This window comes from Schistocerca piceifrons, chromosome X, assembly GCF_021461385.2.
Source record: "Schistocerca piceifrons isolate TAMUIC-IGC-003096 chromosome X, iqSchPice1.1, whole genome shotgun sequence".
Lineage (NCBI taxonomy): Eukaryota > Metazoa > Arthropoda > Insecta > Orthoptera > Acrididae > Schistocerca > Schistocerca piceifrons.
The window spans coordinates 290,490,147-290,512,761 of NC_060149.1; the positions used below are offsets into that span (position 1 = coordinate 290,490,147).

The 22,615-nt window shown below is 42.2% G+C and overlaps 1 protein-coding gene across 5 annotated transcripts in view; it reads right to left on the reverse strand.

Annotated features, from left to right (window-relative positions):
* Positions 1-22,615, reverse strand: part of LOC124722912 — a 105,737-nt gene that overhangs the window by 57,943 nt on the left and 25,179 nt on the right. For all 5 annotated transcript variants that reach the window (XM_047248059.1, XM_047248061.1, XM_047248060.1 and 2 more), the window contains one exon: positions 17,195-17,317. In XM_047248059.1, the coding sequence (XP_047104015.1) occupies positions 17,195-17,317 (123 nt within the window). The remainder of the gene's footprint in view (positions 1-17,194; positions 17,318-22,615) is intronic.

Sequence of the window (22,615 nt, forward strand, 5' to 3'; positions counted from 1 at the left end):
TCAGCTTGAGTTTCCAATTTGGTAATGGTGCTGGACAAATATCATGATTTCTGCAAATTTTAGGAATATAGTGAGAGGTACCCATATAGCATGCTGGTGCGTACCATGACAAACCAAGCACTGGATAAATATGTAATAGAATACATAACACTATTCAACTGAGCTTGAAGTCGCATCTACACTCTTCCAAATTTAATAACAAGTGTTCAGAGTTAGAATGGCTTTGTTTCATCTCTGTGGCTGGAAGCAGCTATGCCATAGCTAAGTGGTTTGTGTAATTGCCCATAGCTTTTTGCCCCTCTCTGCTACCCAATCTTCCTTCTATCGATGAACTGTCCTCTGCTTCAGCAGCAACCATTCTGCATATACGGGCACTTTTAAACTATGTCACTGTAGGTCCTTTTTTAAATATGCCACTGTAGGCCTCAAGTAGCCTCCTTATCATTTCTTCGTCCCAAATTCCTACAAGACTTGGTATCCAGTAGACCATCACCTCTTTCCCCAAATGTGGCAGATGAATGAGGGACGAATCAGACTAATTTCTATGCTGAGTACATGCAATGGGTGGATTTTAGTGCACTCGTGGAATCTGAGTTGTTTAATTTCGCAGCTTGACTGCAACTAATCTGCTCCACTGCCTTCAGATCACACTGATCATGTGAGGTTGTATAGTGGCTAAAGCATGGACTTCCATTTGGAAAGAGAGGGTTTCACGTTACCATTTGGCAATCCTAACTTAGGTTTCCTGTGACTTCCCTAGATCAGTATAGGCAAAATCTAGAATGGTTTCCTTGACAATGACAAACTTAATTTTCTTCTCCACCTTTATTGACAGCTGATATCATTTTATTGTAGGCTGCAAATGCAGCTCCTGAATTCTAGGACTGACTTTGCTCATTGCTAAGGAAGAGCCTGTGAGCATTTCCAATACTCATAACTTACTGAGGCAGTCTTTTTTCTGGAATTGGTGTCACTAGGCATTGATATTCACCAAGTATTTCACAAGCTGTTTCATTTCCGTGGTCATGACTGACCTTACATTCCACATTTGAATTCTAAATCCAGAGAATCTATGCACATATCCAGTTTCATCAATATTCTGATCTGTCGGGTTGTTCCTTTTGCTGTCCACAATAAAATGATATTGGCTGTCAATAAATGGTCTCCAGTAAATGACTGTATCTGCTGGATGATTTAAAATGTTAACCCGTAGACGATCTTCTTAGTCAATTGTTATGTTTCATCAGAGGATGCTGATGAAGAAACAACGAACAATTTCTAACTTGTGCTACAGGATGTAGTAGGCTGACTACCAAGACATTCAATATAGTTGGTAATAGGAGACTTCAATGCCCAAGTGGGGAGAGAAGATGAGTGTCGTCCAACAACAGGTTCTTTTAGTAGCCATGCAACAAGCAATGACAATTATATCAGAGTTATTAAATTTGGTGAAACAAGTTATTAAATTTGGTGAAACAAGGATAATGACTCTCCCTGCAGAGTAGTAAATAAATTTATCTTGATCTCCTCTGATGGGAGTACAATAAGCCAGATCAACCACGTTCTAGTTGATCGAGGATGTCATAGAAGTGTCGAACATGTACAAACCAACACTAGGGCAGATATGAATACCAAGTAGCAAAGTAATGCTGAAAGGATGGCCTGCTTTGACAAGGATAAATTGGAAGGTGCAGAAGTAAGAGCGCACTCTCAAGATAAACCTCAATATCAGAGGATCCTAACAATGTGGAATGTACACTGTTGGTTTTATGGAATGCAGTGTCAGTGAGTGCAAATGACAAGCTTGTTTGCCATCCAAAATGAAGAAGTAAGCTGTGGTTCAATGAAGATTGTTGAGAATTTGTGAAGACCACATCAACGAAGAGGTTAAAATAGCTAGAACAACTTTTGGAAGATGCAAATACAGCTTATTTTACACATCAGCTCACAAGGTTGGTTGGTTTGTGGGATTGAAGGGACCAGATTACAAGGGCCATCGGTCCCTTTTTCCACGAACTTTAAACACCCACAAAGAATAAAAACAAACAACGGAGATTACAAGGGATGACACAGGACAAGAAAGACACAGACAGAGACCAGCCAAAAGGAATTAAAATCACACAGAGTGTGACAGTGGTTGGCCGACCATGAAAACAAAAAGGAAAAGCCAACCACCAAGTGACACACTAAAAACCACAATCTAAAACCGTCAGTCAAAGGCCAGACTCAACACAAAAAAAGGACAAACAGATCAAGCGATAAAAATCGTCTGCACGAATAAAACTCAAAACTAAGTCTGCCATTGCAATGTCATCTGATAAAAGTGCAGGAAGCATATTAGGCAGCACGTCTGCCGGAGCGGAGTTAAAAGCGGGCAGTCCAACAAAATGTGGACCACCGTCAAAGCCGAACCACAACGACAGAGAGGTGGGTCCTAGCGGTGCAATAAAAACCCATGTGTCATCCAGGTGTGGCCAATGTGCACCCGGCAGAGTACAACAGAGTCCTTGCGAGAGACCCACAAGGAGGAGTGCCACATAGCGGTAGTCTCCTTGATGGCCCGAAGTTTGTTGGGTGAAGGCAGGGTGCGCCATTCATCACCCCAGGTACCAAGGACCCTCTACCGCAAAACTGACTGAAGATTGCACTCCAATAGGCCGACCTCCAGGACTGGGGCACTGACAGCCTGTTGGGCCAGCATGTCAACACATTCATTTCCCAGGATGCCGACATGCCCTGGGGTCCATACAAAGACCACGGAGCAGCCGCAATGGGCAAGAGTGTGGAGGGACTCCTGGATAGCCATCACCAGAAGAGGGCGAGGGAAACACTGGTCCACAGCTCGTAAGCCACTCATGGAGTCACTACAGATAACGAAGGACTCACCTGGGCAGGAGTGTATATACTCCAGGGTGCGAGATGGCGACCAGCTGGGCAGTGAAAACACTGGAGCCAGCCAGCAATGAGCGTCATTCAGAATGATCTCTTAGAGTAGGAGCATAACCAACACGATCAGCAACCATCGAACTGTCAGTATAGACCACGTCAGAGCCTTGAAATGCAACAAGGAGTGAAAGAAAGCGATGGCAGAGGGCCTCAGGAGGGACTGAGTCCTTCGGGCCCTGTGCCAAATCGAGCCGAAGGTATGGGTGGGGCACACACCACAGGGGTAGACTTATATGGGCCTGGAAAACAGGTGGGAGAGGGCAAAACTCAAGCCCAGAGAGAAGAGCCCAGATGCGAACCGCGATCGTATTCCCTGAATGGGAATCTGGAAGATGAACGACTGAGTTGGGGAACAGCAGATGGTAACTGAGATGCTTGGGCAAGCTACAAACGTGTGTAGCATAAGCGGCCAGTAATTGTTGGCACCGGAACTGCAATGGAGGGACACCAGCCTCCACAAGTATGCTGGTGACAGGACTTGTGTGGAAAGCTCCAGTGGTGAGTCAGATCCCACTGTGAAGGATGGGGTCCAGCAACCACAACGCGGAAGGGGATGCTGAACCATACGCCAGGCTACCATAATCTACGCGGGACTGGATTAACGCATGGTGCAGCCGTAGAACGGTACACCGATCAGCACCCCAGTTGGTGTGACTCAAGCAACAAAGAACATTAAGATTTGTTTAATCTGCCGAATATGAGGGAGCCAAGACAACTGGGTACCAAAAACCAATCCCAAAAACCGATGCATCTCCACCACAGCAAGAGGTACGCCGTCAAGATAAAGCCATGGCTCAGGGTGAACAGTGTGAAGCCGGCAGAAATGCATAATGCAGGTCTTGGCAGCCGAAAACTGGAAGCAATGCACTACAGCCCAAGACTGCACCTTGCAGATAGCACTTTGCAGCTGCCTTTCAGCAGAACCCACCATGAGACGGAGCCAGAAGGCCCCGAGACTCAAGTATCCAACTCAACCTCTGGCTCACCATGTGTTCGAGCAACTTGCAAAGAACATTGGTGAGGTTAATGGGGCAGTAGCTGTCCACCTCCAGTGGGTTCTTGCCAGATTTCAACACAAGGATTACGATGCTTTCCCGCCATTGCGACAGGAACTCACCCTCAACCCAGATACGGTTGGAAAGGTCTAGGAGGTGTCACTGGCTGTCCTCCAAGAGATGATTGAGCATCTGGCAGTGGACGCGATCTGGCCCGGGAGCCGTATCAGGGCAAGCCGCCAGGGCACTTTGGAATTCCCACTTACTGAACAGAGTATTGTACGATTCAGGATGGCGAGTGTGGAGTGAAAGACTCCGACGTTCCAACCACTCTTTCACTGAGCGGAAGGCCAGCGGGTAATTCGCAGAAGCGGAACTCGGAGCAAAATGCTCTGCTAAGCAGTTTGCAATCGTGTCAGAGTCAGTACAGACTGCTCCATTCAGTGAAAGTGCAGGCACGCTGATGGAGGTGTGATAGCCATAGAGGCACCGAATCTTGGCTCAAACCTGTGATGGAGAGGTACAGAGGCCAATGGTGGAGACATACCTTTTCCAGCACTCCTGCTCACATCGGCGAATGAGGCAGCGGGCTCAAGCACAGAGCGATGAGTTGTTCCAATGATGGACGCTGCTTATGACATTGGAGGGCCCACCTGCGATCTCTAATCACCTCAGCTATCTCGAGTGACCACCAAGGCACAGTCCTCTACCAAGGGGACCCTTAAGAACAGGGAATTGCAGATCCTGCAGCAGTAACGATGCTGGTGGTGATCGAGTGAACCACCACATCAATGGCGTCATGGGAAAGAGGCTCAATAGTTGCAGTGGAGGCAAACGAGTCCCAGTCAGCCCTATTCAAAGTCCATATGCGGAGGTGCTCAGAAGAGTGATGCTGGGGCAGTGACAGAAAGATCGGGAAGTGGTCACTACCACACAAGTCATCATGCACACTCCATTGGACTGATCGTAAAAGGCTAGGGCTGCAGATCGAAAGGTCGCTGGCTGAGTACGTGCCACGCACCACATTGAAATGTGTGAAGGCACCATTATTTAAGAGGGAAAGGTCGAGCTGTGCCAACACTTGCTCAATGACAGTGCCTCTGCCTGTTGCCACTGATCCACCCCACAGAGGGTTATGGGTGTTGAAGTCACCCAGTAACAGAAAAGGTGGCGGCAATTGGGCTATCAGTGCAGCCAGGACATGCTGCGGGACATCACCATCCAGTGGAAGATAGAGACTGCAGACAGTAACAGCCTGAGGCGTCCACACCTGAACAGCGACAGCCTCTAAAGGTGTGTAAAGAGGGACACACTCGATGTAAAGAGAGTTAAGGACTTAGATACAGATGCCACCAGATACCCTCTCATAAGCTTCCCAGTTCTTATAATAACATCGATAGCCACGAAGGGCAGGGGTTCGCATCGCCAGTAACCAAGTTTCCTGAAGAGCAATGCAGAAGAAAGGGTGAAGGCTGAGAAGTTGTCAGAGCTCAGCAAGGTGGTGGAAAAAACTGCTGCAATTCCACTGGAGAATGGCATTGTCCATGGCTGAAAAAGGTGTGAAGGGACCGAGGAAGCAGATTACACCGCTGGGTCACCTGCTGCCACTGACTGAGTACATATGGGAGTGACATCCATCATGTCTGAGGGACCGGTGAGATCAAGGTCCACAGCGGACATCAGGTTCTCCACCTCATCCTCAGACGCAGAGCTGGTAGGTAACGACAGAGGTGGGGATGCCTCCGCAATTTCCTTTGTCTTAGGGGTCTTTGGTTTTGATTTCTCGCGCTGTTCCTTGTGGTGCTCTAGCTGGAAGGGCTTCTTTGATTCAGTCTCTGGGACTGAAGAGAACCGTGAAGCCCTACGACCAGCTACCTGGGTGCTTCTTCAGCCACTGACAGGTGTCTAGTTTGCCACTGGTAGGAACCTGGGAAGGCAGAGACCCAAGAGACCCCTTCCTAGTGAGAGAAGCCGAAGAAGTGGAGATGGAGGTCCCTGATGGTTGGGGGAGGGAGGGGGGGGGGTGCTGTTCCTCCTGAGGAAGATGATGCGGGAGCAACAAGGAGGGAAGTGCCCCCCCCCCCCCCCCCGCACCATCAAGGGGGCAGGTGTGGTCTTTCGGCTCTGAGAGCTGACTGCATTTGGTGCAACGGATGGAGCTGTAACAGAAGTGACAGTGGTGGCATAAGCGGTTGTCATGCGCACGGGATGGAGCCGTTCAAATTTCCGGTTAGCCTCAGTGTAGGTCAGTCGGTCCAGGGTCTTGTATTCCATTATTTTCTGTTCCTTCTGTAGAATCCTACAGTCCGGCAAGCAAGGGGGATGGTGCTCTCCGCAGTTAACACAGATGGGAGGCAGGGCACTTGGAGTATTGGGATTGGATGGATGACCACAATCTCGACATATGAGGCTGGAAGCACAGCACAAAGACAAATGGCCGAACTTCCAACACTTAAAGTACCGCATCGGGCGAGGGATATATGGCTTAACATCACAGTGGTAGACCACCACCTTCACCTTCTTGGGTAATATGTCACCCTCAAAGGCTAAGATGAAGGCACTGGTGGAAACCTGATTATCCCTCGGACCCCAGTGGACGTGCCGGACGAAATGGACACCTCGTCGCTCTAAATTCGGCCCGAAGCTCGTCATTGGACTGTAAAAGAAGGTCCCTGTGGAAGATAATGCCCTGGACCATATTTAAGCTTTTTTGGGGCATCATAGTAACAGAAACATCCCCCAGCTTCTTACAAGCGAGTAATGCCCATGACTGGGCAGAGGACGCTGTTTTTATCAATACTGACCAGGACTGCATTTTTGACAAGCCCTCCACCTCCCCACACTTGTCCTCTAAATGCTCTACAAAGAACTGAGGCTTCATGGTCACAAAGGATTCCCCGTCAGCTCTTATACATACTAGATACCGAGGCAAATACGTCTTGCTATCATTCATAGCCTTTCATTCCTCCCATGGTGTGGCCAGGGAGGGGAAGGATTTGGGGTCATACATGTTTGCATTGAAGTGAGCCCTCGGACGCTTAGAGACTGCTGGTGGTTGCCCACCAACAAGAGAAGATGTGCCATGCTTCATTGTGTGTCATCCACCCTGATGCCACCCACTTTGACCAAGGGCCCTCCCCACAGGCGCCACCCAGCCACAGCAAGGGCCACCTGGCAGGATGGTCATTGCCGGGAGTCCCGATGCCCCAGGGAGATAGGCATCTACTCCTTGGCATACATGGGGAGTTAACAGTGCAGGTATGGGCAGAGCGATCCCTGTGTTGTCAGGGGGCTACAACCAATAGGGTGCATGGTGGCCCCACCATAACAGACTGTCTACCATGCTGGACATCAGGTGACAAGTAGTCCATGGTCGTCGTAGGTGCAGAAAGCGACACGGCATAGTGGATAGCGGAGACTGCACCCACGAATGTATCCATGCCCAAGAGCTGGAGAGTGAGCGGGACGGCAATGTGACGATGAGAAAGTGGGCTAAAGATCGAATGCACAATGGACACAATGAACCTTGTACGGTGCCTTTCCCCAATTGCCTCGCTCTTCGGAATAATTTTGAAAGATGGTGGTCAAACCTGAAAGGGGACCATCACATAAGGACTGAAACGTTTGAGATTCCTTTTAGTCGCCTCTTACGACAGGCAGGAATACCGCGGGCCTATTCTTACCCCCGGACCCACAGGGGGGGAGCTCACAAGGAAAAAGAAATGGGAATCAAAGTCATCACACTCCTTTTTCCAGGCCTAAAAAATTGCCAGAGGTGTCTGTCATCAACATACATTAGTTCTAATGAATGAGACTGGTGTAGCTGCATCAACATCAGAGCAGGCAAACCTATTAAAATTTCTTTTTTTAGAACTTTGTGAATCATGACATTCCAATAGTGGTGACAACACAGATGCGACCCCAGTTTTAGAGTGGAAGACTCTGAACTATCAAAGGAAAAAATCAGTGTTGTTGTTCTGAAGGCCCTCAAGTACTGCAAGGGGTCAGCAGGTACTGTATCACAGCCAAGATGGTCTGCTTGGGAAATCAAACTCTGCATGATGCATTGAAACTAATATCTACCATTTGGAAAGCAGAAATAATTCCTGAAGAATATGTCACATCTTCAAGAAGGGTGGTGCTACACAAGTATCAAACTAACGAGGGATTTCATTACTTGAAACTGGTTATGCACAGTTCGACAATCAACTATCACCATCATTCAGTATTTGAAATCGATTAAGACAAGGAGATCCATTGGTGCCAATACTGTTCAACTTGGTCTTGGGAAAAGTAAGCCTTGACACCAGTCAAGTCTGAGAACTGGAGACACTGGGAGCAGATACATGCTCATATACCATTGCTTGATGTTGTGATTCTTGGTGCCACCCTGGAACAAGTGTGCACTCATACTTCTCAGTTTCTCCACATGTGAAGAAAACAGGTCTGGTGGTGAATGCTGATAAAACAAAATATATCATTATATCATGCCATCAAGCTCTTCTTCCCTCCACTGTTGCTGAGCAGCATACCATTACTTGGGTGGGATCTATACTAATAAAAGTGAAATAATGAAAGAAGTGCATCAATGAATAATAAATGCTTACTGTATGTTCTTTAGTCTGAACAATTTATTCAAATTGTGTCTAATATCACAGAAGAATAAGATTCTGCTCTACGTGACACTAGTACGGCTGATACCTTCATATGGTTGTGAAACCTCGGTGACATCAGCAACAACTGAAGAAGCAATCTGTGCCTTCGAGAGGAAGGTACTTTGAAAGATCTATGGACCTGTCTACAATGCTGTGGAAGATAATGGGAACAAAGAATGTAAGAAGACCCGTAACAGTGGTTGGGAAAGCCACACACTAGCTGAGTATTAGTGCAGAAGAGGCTACAGTGGTTTAGCCACATCTTTCAAGCTGATGTATCCCTCTCTAAGCAAGTCCTCCATTCTCAACATGGAAAAGTCCAAGGACATGATGGAAGGATTGAATACTAACAATGCTTAAACAAAGAGAGCTGACAGCAGTGCTAGATGAAGTTAGAATCTGGTAATGATGGACTACCATCTGCAGTAGATATCTTCCCTGTTGTGACTGCCCTTTTTTTATTATGCTTTTTGTAATGTATTCCTTTATAAATTTTTTATAGTGTGCAATTTTGGTGTTTTCCTTCTGTAGCGTGGTTTTTATTTTGTTTTCTGCTGTAGGCTTTAAAGGCCCATTAACACACTAAATTATGATGAGGACAATGACACTGATGACAGTGACGGCAATGGCGAGGACCCTCATCCGCACCAAGTACAACCTCAGTCTCTAAGGACTGCATCATTGATGAGACAATGATTTCTACTCTTCCTTCCTTTCCATAGATTATTAATAAGCGAGTCAGTCTTGAGGACGCAATTAGATGAAACCAACAGAGCATACAAGGTGATTCCTCTTCTGAGCCACATCTGCATACACTGATTTACAGCTGTGATACTGATGCACACTGGACCGATATTTGGTCCATACCAACTGCAATTATGTTTGCTTTTTTACAGATCCCAAATCACTTTGTTGCTCATAGGCAATTTGTGAATGGTGTCTTCATGGGTACTCACAAGATTTTGTGGTATAGGCCAGTGATTGTGCTTCACACTGGATATTAAAGAGATCAAACTAAGAGGTTCTCAGTCCCTCATTCGTAAAACAAGCCCATGTAGAATCGGAAGTAAAAGCTGGTACAAGTGACCATGGGGTATGGAAAATAGAAGACAGAGACATCCAGAGCATTGATAACATTAAGAGTTAAAAGTAATTTCAGGGAATGTGTAACAAGGTGCAAAATAAGGCCAGTGCATAGGTCATTAGCAGACGGAGGACCCTCAGGGCTCATCTGCAAAAAAGGCCACCCCCACCCCTTCCCACTCCCAAACACCAGTCAACAAGAGGTATGCATAAAACAGTGATATAATAATTGACACTCTTAAAAACAGATGGGAAAATAAAGATGAAACATTAACATCCATCCCACAACTGCCCCATCCCCAACCTTAGCATGTTCAAACAAGTAAAACAGACAAAAATATGCACTCTCTTGGAAAAATCATAAAACCCATCCAGCTAGCCTTTCATCTATCAGCCAATATTAAGGACAAGTCATTCTTAACACACTATATTCCCCAAGTATTGTAAGTAAGGGTCGCTCCAAGAGGATGTCAGTCACTGTAAGAGAAGCACTGCAAACACACTGCAGAGGTATCCTTTCCCATATGATGTAACTAGGAGGAAGTTATGTTGGAAAACAAAAAAATTGGTGCAAGAGATTTTTAGGCCCTTGGAATAGGTCTAACTGGATCTGTGGTTTGGGCACACACAAGAGGGGAGTACATGGGGTCACCCCCCAGATACATTTGAAACGAGGAAGATGAAGATTCCTACACAGAATTTCCAGATGCAGAGCTCTTTGGATACCTGCAGTGGATCGATTCTCTGGGGTCCAATGCTCCTTATATGGAAAATGGATCTGATTAGTCATATAGCTAGGGAACTGGTGACTGGTAACTGCATAACTGAGTAGCAGTTGGTGGCATCAAAACTACAGAGATAAGATCCTAGTTTCCACTGGATGTCTGCTAAAAACAGGATTGTGTGACTATCTCAAGGTGTTGGTTCCCCAGGAAGAGCACTTTGTCTGCACGGACTGTAGCATGATGGTGAAAATGCATGATCTTTGTTTTAGCAAGGGAAAATTGGAAGGCATGGTAGAAAGCCCAAGTAGAGCCCTCTGTGTAATTCCTTAGAGCTGACATCTTGTTAAGGACATGGAATGGGAACTGTACCAAATGCAAAAGTCATCAATATAAAGAGCAGGAGTAGCTACCAAACCCAATAGAGTCCACAAGCCCACTGATGACTGTAATCAAAACAAACACTCAACATTGAGCTATGAGGGATACCAGTCTCCTGGACCTACATGGAGCTGAGAGATGTACTGATTCTTAAGTGAAAGCAATGGAGGTGACAAAAAGTTGCAAATAAAAAGCAGTGAATCACTTAAGAAATCCCAGTCTTGGAGTTTGGTTAAGATATGGTGACGCTAACCTGTATCATATGCTTTAAACAAGTTAACACAGTGATAAGGTTTTGGTGCCAGGCGGCTGTTGCCAATCATAACAGGCAGTTAGTTGTGGAAACTCCTCCTGGAATCCACAATGGTAGGTGGATAAAATGCCTTGTGATTCAAGAGTGCAATCAACAAGCCACCATCCTCATAAATAATTTACATAGCACACTGCAAGACTGACTGGTCCATAACTGTTGATGGAAGTGGGGTTTTTGCTTGGATTCACAATTGGAATGATGGTACACTCCCAGAAGGGTACAGAGAATTCACTTCTAAGCAAGATACAATTTGAAAACTATGATGAGGTAGCATTTATGATCCACACATAGGCGTTAACCTTCTTTTGTTGATGAGGATGTTAATGCATGTCTGTGCAGTGGCGCACAACTCAGAGGTAAAGTGGTTCAAATCCTGGTGGTGGATGAAATTTCACACCAGAATTTGGTTAGCAAGGGGAAAAAAGGTGCACCTGTGACATTTTTAATGGTTGTTAGTCCTTTGGTAGCCTCATTAGTGTTATTTTAGAGGAGTAGGCTATGTGCTGGCACTGGGTTTCCTCCTCCTCCTCCTCACCACCACCACACAAGAGAAACATTATGCTACATTATACACACATTTCTAACCCTCACGTGCACTCTACAGTATGACAACTGTCTCATATCCACAAGAAAAGGAGCCAATGCGCATGGACAACAGCATTTCTGACAGGCAGCTGAACCCACCCTGTTGGTTATCCCAACCAACAATGCCACATGGCATTTACATTTTTTTTTTCCAGGTGTTGAATCATTTGATCATGAATTGAGTCAGGGTTCAGGCCATGCCACAGAACAATTAAAGGCTTCTAAAAATTCCCAATCATTAAAATGCTGTTATATGATTAGGAGCAGTTAACAGTAAAAGACAGGTAGGCATCTCCCACTGGCCATTCACTTGTTTGGAAGGTGGTAGGACAAGAAGTAGACAATGATGCCACTGTAAAGTGGGTTACAAATGTTTTTTGATTGCAGACAGGTCGGTAGAATCAGTACCATTAAATAAGACACCATGAATGGTTGTCAGCTACTGGTTGCCTATTAGACCATGTAGACTGGCCTCATCTGGGAGTAAGAGGCATGCATTCCCAAAGAGGAGTAATAGTATTCTCTGCATTTTTTCTTCCTGTGCTAAATTAAAATGAGCCCTTGCACACATCTGCTTAAAGTTTATGAAAGTGGTCATCAAGGAGCGTCACTCGTACTGTTTAAAAACATGAAAACATCACATGCACAATGCAGAAATGACGTTTAAAATTTTATGGACACCTAGCACGCATCTTGAAAACTAATTTTAAAAAAAAACTTCAATTACATCACATCATTAACGCCCACCTCTAAGTGGATAGAAATGGTCAAATCAAATGCACAAGAAACTGCCAAAACAGAGAATAATTAAGAAATGAAGTCACCAGTATAAAATCATTCGAAGAGAAACCACTAAAAAGGAGGTCCATAAATTACATTTCTCAGGAGGTGATAAAGAAAAGATATGAAAGAATGAAGAGGTTCTGGGAAAAGAGGAAAAGGAAAGTCAAGAAGCCTTGAGTTATATGTGGTCCATTGTTGGCCAAAAGTCTGAAGAAAGAACTGTCACTACAATTCCTTCAGATCATCATGGGACAGGCCAGTGGCAACTAGGGGCTGTGGAATGGGGAACAGCTGTTTCCGCAACACTGACATCCCTGAGGACATTGTGGATAATTCCTAATGAGGAGGCAGCAAAGATGACATTGGAGATACAGATCTTCTAGTTCACATTCTGAAGTGTCCAGTGGGGTTGCCAGTGTCATGAATGGTGCCTGAAGCAACAGGACCAGTCAAAAGTTGTTGCTGTTGCAGCAATTGCTGTTCATGGATCATTATATCATGGAAACAAGGTTGGAAGAGCAAACTGTGATGTCAATGGTAGAGAACATGCCGTGAGCTGTACAAAAATGAGTACAGATTCTATCATTGAAATAACACAGGTCACAATCAGTAAGCAGTTGCTCTATCGGGATACCTCTTTCAGGTGGTGTGATACTCCCTTCCCTCCCCCCCCCCCCCCCTCCCCCTCCCTAGGGATTCTGCATGTTGAGATCCCCAAACAGGACAAAGGGTGTGGGGAGTTGCTGCATCAAGTTGATCTCCCCAGCATACATTTTTACCTTTCAGGAAGTATGTAAATATTACAGAAGATGACATCAGTGGTCATCCAAATATGCACAGCTATCACTTCTAAAGCTGTATGAAGAGGTTCTTATTCATTACAAACGTAACTGCAGATGAGCATACAGACATCAACTGGTGCCTTCTTGGAGTTGGCACCATTTCTGCAATAAGTGTTCTAGTGATTGAGGGTAGGGTAATGATGGCTACTAACTGTGTTTCTAGAAGGATTACACAGACTGCCAAGTAGGATTACAATAACTGTTGCAGTACAAAGAGGTGGTTCTAATATACATTACAATTCCATGGGTATCGTGGAGAGATATGAGGAGGTATACAGGTACAGGAATGGTACGTCATATCCCGATTCACATTTCTCCACGAGTTGCAATGGTACAGCACCTACAAACATAAGTCTTGAATCGGATGAACTGAGTGGTGGTGGTGGTGGTGGTGGTTGCAGTGTGGTTGTTGTTGTGGTGGTGGTCAGTGCCACGGGAATAACCTTCCCCTTGGCCCTTTTCTTCTAATTTCAATTCAAGCTGACAAAAGTCATAGCAGCAATCTGGAACCAACAATGATTGTTCCACTCTGTGGCCTGCTGGTTCTTGAAAGACAATTTCATACTCCATTTCATTATTTGATGAATTCTCTTGTGAATTGTCAGGGCCTACAAGAGAAACATAGTCAGATGGCTTAACCCTAGGACGCCTAAGGGGGGGTTCATTGAACCCACAATTTTTTATGTCCCCTGCTTTTGCCAAAGTAACTTTCATACTACATATTCCCTTTGAGTTATTGTTTGTTGGCTATTTTATGAAACATTATTGTCAATATATTTTATAGAAAATTCCTGCTTTGAAAGAAAAATAAACAAACTTATTATGGGTCCAACAAACCCCCCCTTAGGCTTCCATGCTATAGAAAATTTCCCTTAGTAGTATTTCATATTTCTCATCTCTACAACAATGCATGTTAGTTTCTTGTTGGTTGGTATTCTTGATATTCACAACAATCGGTTTACTTTGAGAAGACGTGATCGTTGATGTCAGTCAGCTGTTATTTATCTTCTAAACTTGCAGTGAGTTAGTGCAGTTCCCTTCTGTTCACACCCAGACTTAGAAATGACTAAAATAATACGTGACTCGCCTTTAGAAAGAGTTCTGAATGAAATTTTAGATGAAGATTCTGACTCGGTGAGTGAAAGTGAATATGAGGATGGTATTATGGAGTATGATTCAGATCGGGAAAGTGATGTGGATGTTAGAGAAGATGAAGATAGTGCAGCTTCAGGCAGTGACCATCAGGATGTCATTGTGGCCAAGTCTGGAAGAAGGTACGTAACCACAAAGCCTAGAATTCCTCGGAGGTCTGTTGCTAATATAGTAAGAGAGCAGGCAGGAGTAACTCCAGCTGGTGTTTGCCATTCGCCTGGAGAAGCCTTGAAGTTACTTCTTACACCTGACATCATGGATGTTATAGTAAAACATTCAAATGAAGAGGCAGTTAGGCGAAATGTTACTTTGACTAATGAGAAAGAATTGTATGCCTTTATAGGATTCCTGATACTTATGGGGGCAAATAAGGACAATTCTGTCAGTGTACACGATCTTTTGTCAGACCTAATGGGTCAGCCAGTTTATGGCAAGAGAACGTTTCAAGGAACTTATTGCAATCGTAAGGTTTGATGACAAAAGTACCCGCCAGCTAAGAAGGGAGGCAGGCAAGTTCACAGCAATCTGTGATGTTTTCAACAAAGTGAATGATAGGTTTCCACTACTGTATAAACCAGGGGTCCACCTCACCACTGATGAGATGCTCAGCTTGTTTAGAGGGCACCGGAACTAGTGAAATTGCAGGTAGAAGAAAGAAGCGCCAATGCAAGAGGGTTATCTAACCAAATTGTTCAAGCAATGGAGAGTATTCTACAAAAAAATCAAAGAAGTGACAACAGAAGCACATCAGCCTCCTGTAGGGAAAGGTCGGTGCCATACTTGTGTAAGAGAAGCTAAAACAAAGAAGCAGAAGTACAATAATCTAAGTAAATGAAAACAATATTGTGGACAGTGTCATAAACGTGTGTAACACACATTCAGAAAAAATTGTGAAATGTGTCTCTTGCCTTGCAGTTGAGGACTCAGAGCAGTCTATTGTATATGAACACATCTGTATTTTGTATTGTAATATGTCAATTTTTTATTCACTCAATCCAATATTTATAACAATTAACAACATTTATAAACCGATGCCTTAGTTAAAATACATAAACCATTTTGAAAGTTGTAATTTTTCGTCAGTAAACTTATTTAATACCTGTGGGTTCACCGAACCCCCCTTAGGCATCCAAGTTAGAAAAAAAGGCTTGGGCGTCCTAGGGTTAAGAGCTGTTCTTTTAGGTTTGTTGCTGTTTTTTTTTCAGTTGTTTACCTTTTGATGACAGTTTGCAGCTGTATTCTGCATCACAGTGTTTTCCTTCCCTTTGGCTTCCAGTCATGCATAAACAACAGCCAAATCTTCTGACCATTAAGTGTTACTTGTTTATGTTTGTCTGTCCTTTGGTGTGGTCTGGTAACTGAACTTACAGTTGCAGGTGCTTGTGCCACCAGTACTTGTTATAGTCTGTTTACCAATGGAGGTCTTGCTACTGAGGTGAAAGTTTTACATAGGTAAGATGCTGTACTGCCTTAAATGCCTTTTTCAACTGAGTATGGCATGTGTTCTCTCTTATCAATAAATACTGAGCAGTCTTGATTCCATGCAGGGTGGCTATTATAGCAATTGACACATGTAGATGGACATTTATTAGCTGGTTAAAGTGGAGGAAAATCTCATCCGACACAAAGCCAAATCCTTGACACTTAAAACAGTATGGGGGGTGGGGGTGCAAGGTCAGAAATCCAGGAGAATGAAGCCAGTATACAAGTACTCTGAAAGTTGGGGTAAAGTAGTAAAGATTATTTTGAAATCTGTTATCTTTTTTTGAGTCCTCCATTACCTTATTCGTGATATTAATAACTGCAAAAGCTCATTTGTAGACAAGTATATAGTGTCACTGCAGCTGAAAACACTCTCTCTGTAATTCAATGCTGGTGTCTGCCTCCTTAGTTGAGTGATCAGCATGGCTGGTTGCAATATGGGAGGCCTGGTTTTGATTCCCAGCTGCATCGGAGAATTGCGTATTGTGTTGTGTTGTAATGATCATCATCATCATCATCAACAACAACAACATGCAAGTCACCAAAGTGGGGTCATATAAAAAGACTTGCATTAGGTGGACGATCAACACTAGATGGGGTCTCCTAGCCAACAATGTCATACAATAATTTCATTTCAATGCTGATGATCAGGTACTCACCAAACGCATTACCACTTACCCTGTCTACTTGAGCAACTTAATGGCTCTAGTTGGTCAGATGACCTTGCAAAGCTTTACTGATGTAGAATGGATATAATTTTTCAAAGTTTCTTCTTTTTCCTCAATAGCTATAAATAAATAAATTAACACATGATGTGGTTTTGTTACTGTTAACTGTCAAGTATTTCTGAAACGGGCTGGCCACCCTGGCTCTCTTGATTGCTTGGGTATCATCATAATCCATCAATCACTATGGATACCTTAAAACAAACCATAAGGCATGATGATGATGATGATGATGATGATGATGGCGTGTGACGAGGGCCTCCCATCGGGTAGACCGCTCGTCTGCTGCAAGTCTTTCGATTTGACGCCACTTAGGCGACTTGCGCGTCAATGGGGATGAAATGATGATGATTAGGACAACACAACTGAGCGCAGAAAATCTCCGACCCAGCCGGGAATCGAACCCGGGCCCTTAGGATTGACAGGCTGTCGCACTGACCACTCAGCTACCAGGGACGGACACCATAAGGCATAAAACATTTAGAAGATCACTTGAAGAGAGAAAAATTTTTATTGACCATTGTACAAACCTTACAAACAGATGTCACTGGTTTCTCCATATACACAGCTGCTTCAGCAGGAACAGGATATCTGTATTTTTCCATATACTCTGTGTTGCCCATCTTCAAAGGTAAAACAGCCTTTTTGTGCACCTAGAACAACAAACATATGCAATTACAAGAATAATAATCAAAACAGATTGAGGCATATGTAAGCTGAGAAACTACTCAGTATCAACTTTAGAAAGGACTATGGTTTTAATGATGTAGGTAGGATTAGATTACATACATAATTAATTCTATAGATCCAAACTAAGTAACAGAAAATTAATTTATTAAGTGTTAACCACTGCTATTAGCAAGTCAACCTATCAAAATTCAACCACATAACTGGCTGGCATATCAGTGTTTCTCGGACCAAGCAAGATGACAAGAATGCAAAACTGGCATCGGACCAAATGGATCTTGCACAGAATAGATTTTAGTCTTGAAACTAACTCTCAGACATAAAAAAATTACAATAAGAAAGTAGTTTGCACCTTCATAGATTTTAAAAATGTGTATAACTCAGTAGCCCTTTAGTCTCTACCAAATTCTGAATGAACATGGTTTGGACTCCATAACTACTTCAATTACTAATGAAACACTGCTTTTGTTGTGGTGGTTTTCAGTCTGAAGACTGGTTTGATGCACTACCCTATCCTGTGCAAGCCTTTTCATCTCTGCAAGTTACATCCTTCTGAATCTGCTTATTGTATTCACCCCCCACCCCCGCAATTTTCAATACTAAATTCATGATCCCTTGATGTCTCATTTATATTTAGTGAAGCTGAAGATCAACAGCAGAATGGACAGCGAAATAAATAAACAAAAGAGTAAAAACTGCCTGAAATGCTTTTGATAAATTGCATAGCATTTTCAAAGCAAAACTTTCCCCTTGTCTGAATAGTAACATTAACAATCAGTAAATATTACCAGTTTTGACTTATAGCAGTGACACGACAAACTTTTCATGCAAAAAAAGTCGAAATGGAGGAATGTTTAGTGAAAATGGAGAAATGCAAGATGAGAACTATTAGCAGAAACAGGTAAACAATCACAAATAATTTAGGAATTAGACTGAAATGGAAAACAATAATGGTGATCGTAATGAAAATGAGAGAGTCACATAAAACATGTAGGGAGGCAAATTCATAGTAGATGGATGAAGAAAGTTATTTGCTAGATTCGAAGAGATGCAAAATTTGAAATAACTTAGTGGTAGGTGGATAGATGACTTTATAAGTCTACAAATGCAATACGGACACCTATGGCTGTTAACCATAATGCAAGGTGAAGTACGGAGGTGATTTTTACCCAGCAGTGCATGTCAAACTTTTCCTGGTGAATCTTACAACAGAAACTTGTTACCACTGCATTTTTCCTAATACACAGCAGCTGATATGGTATGACAAGAGATAAGACAGAAAGTCAACTAGACAATCAACTACAGAGAATAGGCAGATCCTTGAAAACAGACATAACCAGAAATGAATACAGGAGGAGGAACATGTCAGGAAATACAGTTTGAGAGGATAAAAGGATCCTCTGCAAAAATGAAGAAGTTATGAATGGTGGAAATAATCTGATGATCAACTTATGGAGTACCTCTGGATGAACACATCGCAGGAGCAACAAGAAGCATGAATGACTGAATACTTTCAAGGACCTCTTTTACGGTAATTCGATGCAAACCATTCACTCATACATCTTAAATGGCTTGTACTATTGGCAAAACGTACCATTAACATACAACCAATGACTGATAAAGAAAGTGGAATAAGATAGTGAAATTTATTTAATTAATTATTTATTTGCTCTCTGACCATTTGGCACAACCATACAAGACATGTCAGATACAATATGGAAAACACACACACACACACACACACACACACACACACACACACACACACACACACAGTAGGATACAATCACGAGAGAACAGGGCAGGAAGCCGACCATGGGCAGCGTAAGTCAGGATCGCCAGATGAGGTACAAAATCCTCTCATCATGAATGAGGGGTCCAGGGGTTTAAAACTACAAGGGCCACCTTACTCAGTATATGATTTGGAAAGAAAACCACAATACCTAGTCTACATGGATCTTAAAAGTACATGAAAGTGAACTACATTAGTTTAAAATGAAGAGGACTTCAAATTTAAATTACTCTGAACCTGTAGTGCAACAAACATGCTGGCAAAGTTTCAAAAAACTTAAGACCTTTTATCTATTTCTTGTGGGATCAATACAATATTCTGAAAGAAAATGTATCTTGTGAATTTCATGTCTACCTTTTCTACGTTCATGAGGCAGGTAATGATGCACTTCTTTTGTATATAAAAGTACAAATATTTATTTAATTTCAGGTAATTAGTTGTGTGATGCACCAGCTTATCATCCATTATATTAGTTTCTTTGCAGCAAGTGACAGCAGAACTATGTTGTTATTTTAATCTAGGTAAAATTTATTTTTTTTTTTTTCAAAATTTTCTGCTCACAACACATAATTTTACCTGCATGGGCAATGTCAACAAAGTACAAATTACAACATTCCTTTTTACAATATTCTATTATTAAATAATTCAAACAACAGAGGGCAATAATAACAGAATTAAGGCTTTCATGACCAGATGACATTGCTGTTGGTGAACTTCATGGGGTATAAGGTTGTAATCCACGAAACTCTTCTGTTCCTAATATTCTGTCCATAACTGCACTGGACATCTCCAGAGGTGTTGATCCTCCATTGAGTCTTGTCAACTGATGGGTCGGACGTCTGAGAGCGACATATACACAGTAGAAAATGGGATGTGGCCAGTTACATGTGACAAGTAGAGATGATTCTTGTCAAAGATAAAAAACCACTTAGTGATTCTGCTATGCTGCAGTCCATTTGCTGCTTAATTTCATGGTCTGTTCTTTCCTATTAAAATTATCCCTATATTTATATACTTCAATGGCTTCTTTGCATAGATATGGATAACAGTTCGTCATTATAGATAAAATTTTTGTTTCAGAAAACTTCACTTTGTCACTTCATGACTGAGGAGCATGCTCTGCTACGGCCGATTTGTCTATTTTCTCCAGTTGGCAAAGACTTTATTTATTTATTTTTTGTTCCTTTAGCTGTGCACTCATGCTTCTCTTGGTTGTTCCAATATAAACTTTACCACATGTATACAGAATTTTATATACATCACATGCTGATAGAGGAGAACATTCACAATTTATAGATCATAGTGCTTGACCTATTTTCTTTGTTGGTCTAAAAACCACTCTAATGTCATGTTTCTGTAAAATCTTTCCAATCTGATCCATTACTTTTTTAATGTGTTTCACACTTGTTCTTTAGCCTTCCATTATTTGTTCGTAAAATTCTGTTTACTTCTTTCCCTGAGTAGCCATTATTCTTGAAGGCCTGCTTCACATATATTAATTTGGCGTCTAGATATTCCAGCATCCAAATCCTTTTGACTCTATCAACAACACTTTTATTGGCACTTCCCTTTTGTTGTGGATGGTGATATGAGTTCTATCCATGTGTGTTAATTTTTCGAAAACTTTATGTTCCAAACTTCCATCAGCCTGTCTCATAACTAAAAGATCGAAGAAAGATATTTTGTTGTCATTTTCTATTTCCATGGTGAACTGGGTTTTTGGAGTTATATTATTTAGAAAACCAAAGAACTCATCCAAACCTTTTTTACCATGTGACCAGACCACAAATGTGTTACCCATAAACTGATACCATCGAGATGGTTTCTTATTGACTTTTTCTAAAGCTGATTTCAGATTTCTGCATACAGAAATTAGCTATTGCAAGACCCAATGGTTTACCCATTACTACACCATCAAGTTGCTCATAAAACTCATCATCACATTGGAACTGACTGGAAGCAAGACAATGTCTGAGAAGAGTAGACAAATCTCTTGGAAAAATATCCATTACAAAAATTTTAACTGCATTAACTGGACTCATAGTTAATAAGGACACTATGCAAAACCTATAAGAATATCTATTAGCCTTTCAATTTTCTCTATAAAATGATGCAAGTCTTTTATATATCAGTCAGATTTCCCAATATATGGCTGTATATGAGTAGCCAGATATTTGCTATTTCATACATAGGAGATATGATAGCACTAAAAATGGGTCTCGCAGGAAGATTTTGGCAGGCTGATGGCCTACCCAAAATTCATTCTATGACAGAAAGCTCCAATCTTCAATAAAGCTCATTTTTCTTCTTTATGAATGGAAACAAGATTGTTTGTGTGGCCATCCTCCGTAGCAAGCACAGAAACACTTGTCTTGTAAATAAAATCACCTTTTCTTGTTGCAACTTATTTTCCCCAGACGTATTTCACCTTTTACTTACTCTAAGGCACCTTCAGTGGGATCTAGAACGATAGAGTTTTGTTATCTTTAGATTATCAAACAGTTCACATCACATTTTTATGTAAATAAGTAATTATTTACAGTTTGTTGGCATCTGCATTTCCTTTCATCTGATCTGGAGGTCGCACTATCCATTTCCAAAACAGAAGCACAACTTTGTATTCTGAACTTTTTCTTTCACACTGTTCACCATGTTTCTCTTTCTTCTTTGTGGTGCACCATTATTTTTTTGCCACTAGTTATAGCTATTTGTTCGAACACTGTGCTTTACACAACATAAATATTGTGGGTTCATTATTTGGTGGTTTGAGTTTTAGAGTGTTAAATAGGAATGTAATAGCTGTTAGAGAGTGACTGAAAGCTTTGGTGGTCAGCTGATCTGAGTTTTGGTTTAAATGTTATGTGGAGGGGTTCATGAACATGTGAGTGAATGGATGTTGGCTCTTGTTGTTGTTGTTGTTGTTGTTGTTGTTATGATAATAAACCTCTTTTGGAGTGTTATTCTATTATTCTATCTATTACTGTAAACAATAAATTGTCTGACATGTGTACTTTATTATTCAACAGGTTTTTCTTTTCTGCTTGGTTTTCTGCATGTGGTAATTTTCTTGTGGAGTTAGGTGGTGTTTCTTATTGTTGATTCTAATTATTTTCATGTCTTCTTCTCTAGTGGTTGGTTTGTGGTTAGGTTCTCTTAGGTGTTCTGCAAATGTGGAGTGGTTTGTCCCATACTTCAAGGTTCTCATTTGTTCTTTTGTATCTGACATCAAATGTTCTACCTGTTTATCCTATGCATCTGCTATCACAAGTGTTACACTGTAGTTGATTATACCTACTTTCTGGTACATGTCTCTGTTTTTTGTCAGTTTTTGGGTGTTTTTTTGTATAGAATTGTCTGTTGTGTATGCTATGTTTGTTCTCTGCCTTTTGAAAATGTTGGTGATTTTATGTGAGAGTTTGTGTTTATATGTCATTGTGTACCATCTTGTGTTTTCTTTCATATTCTTCTGATC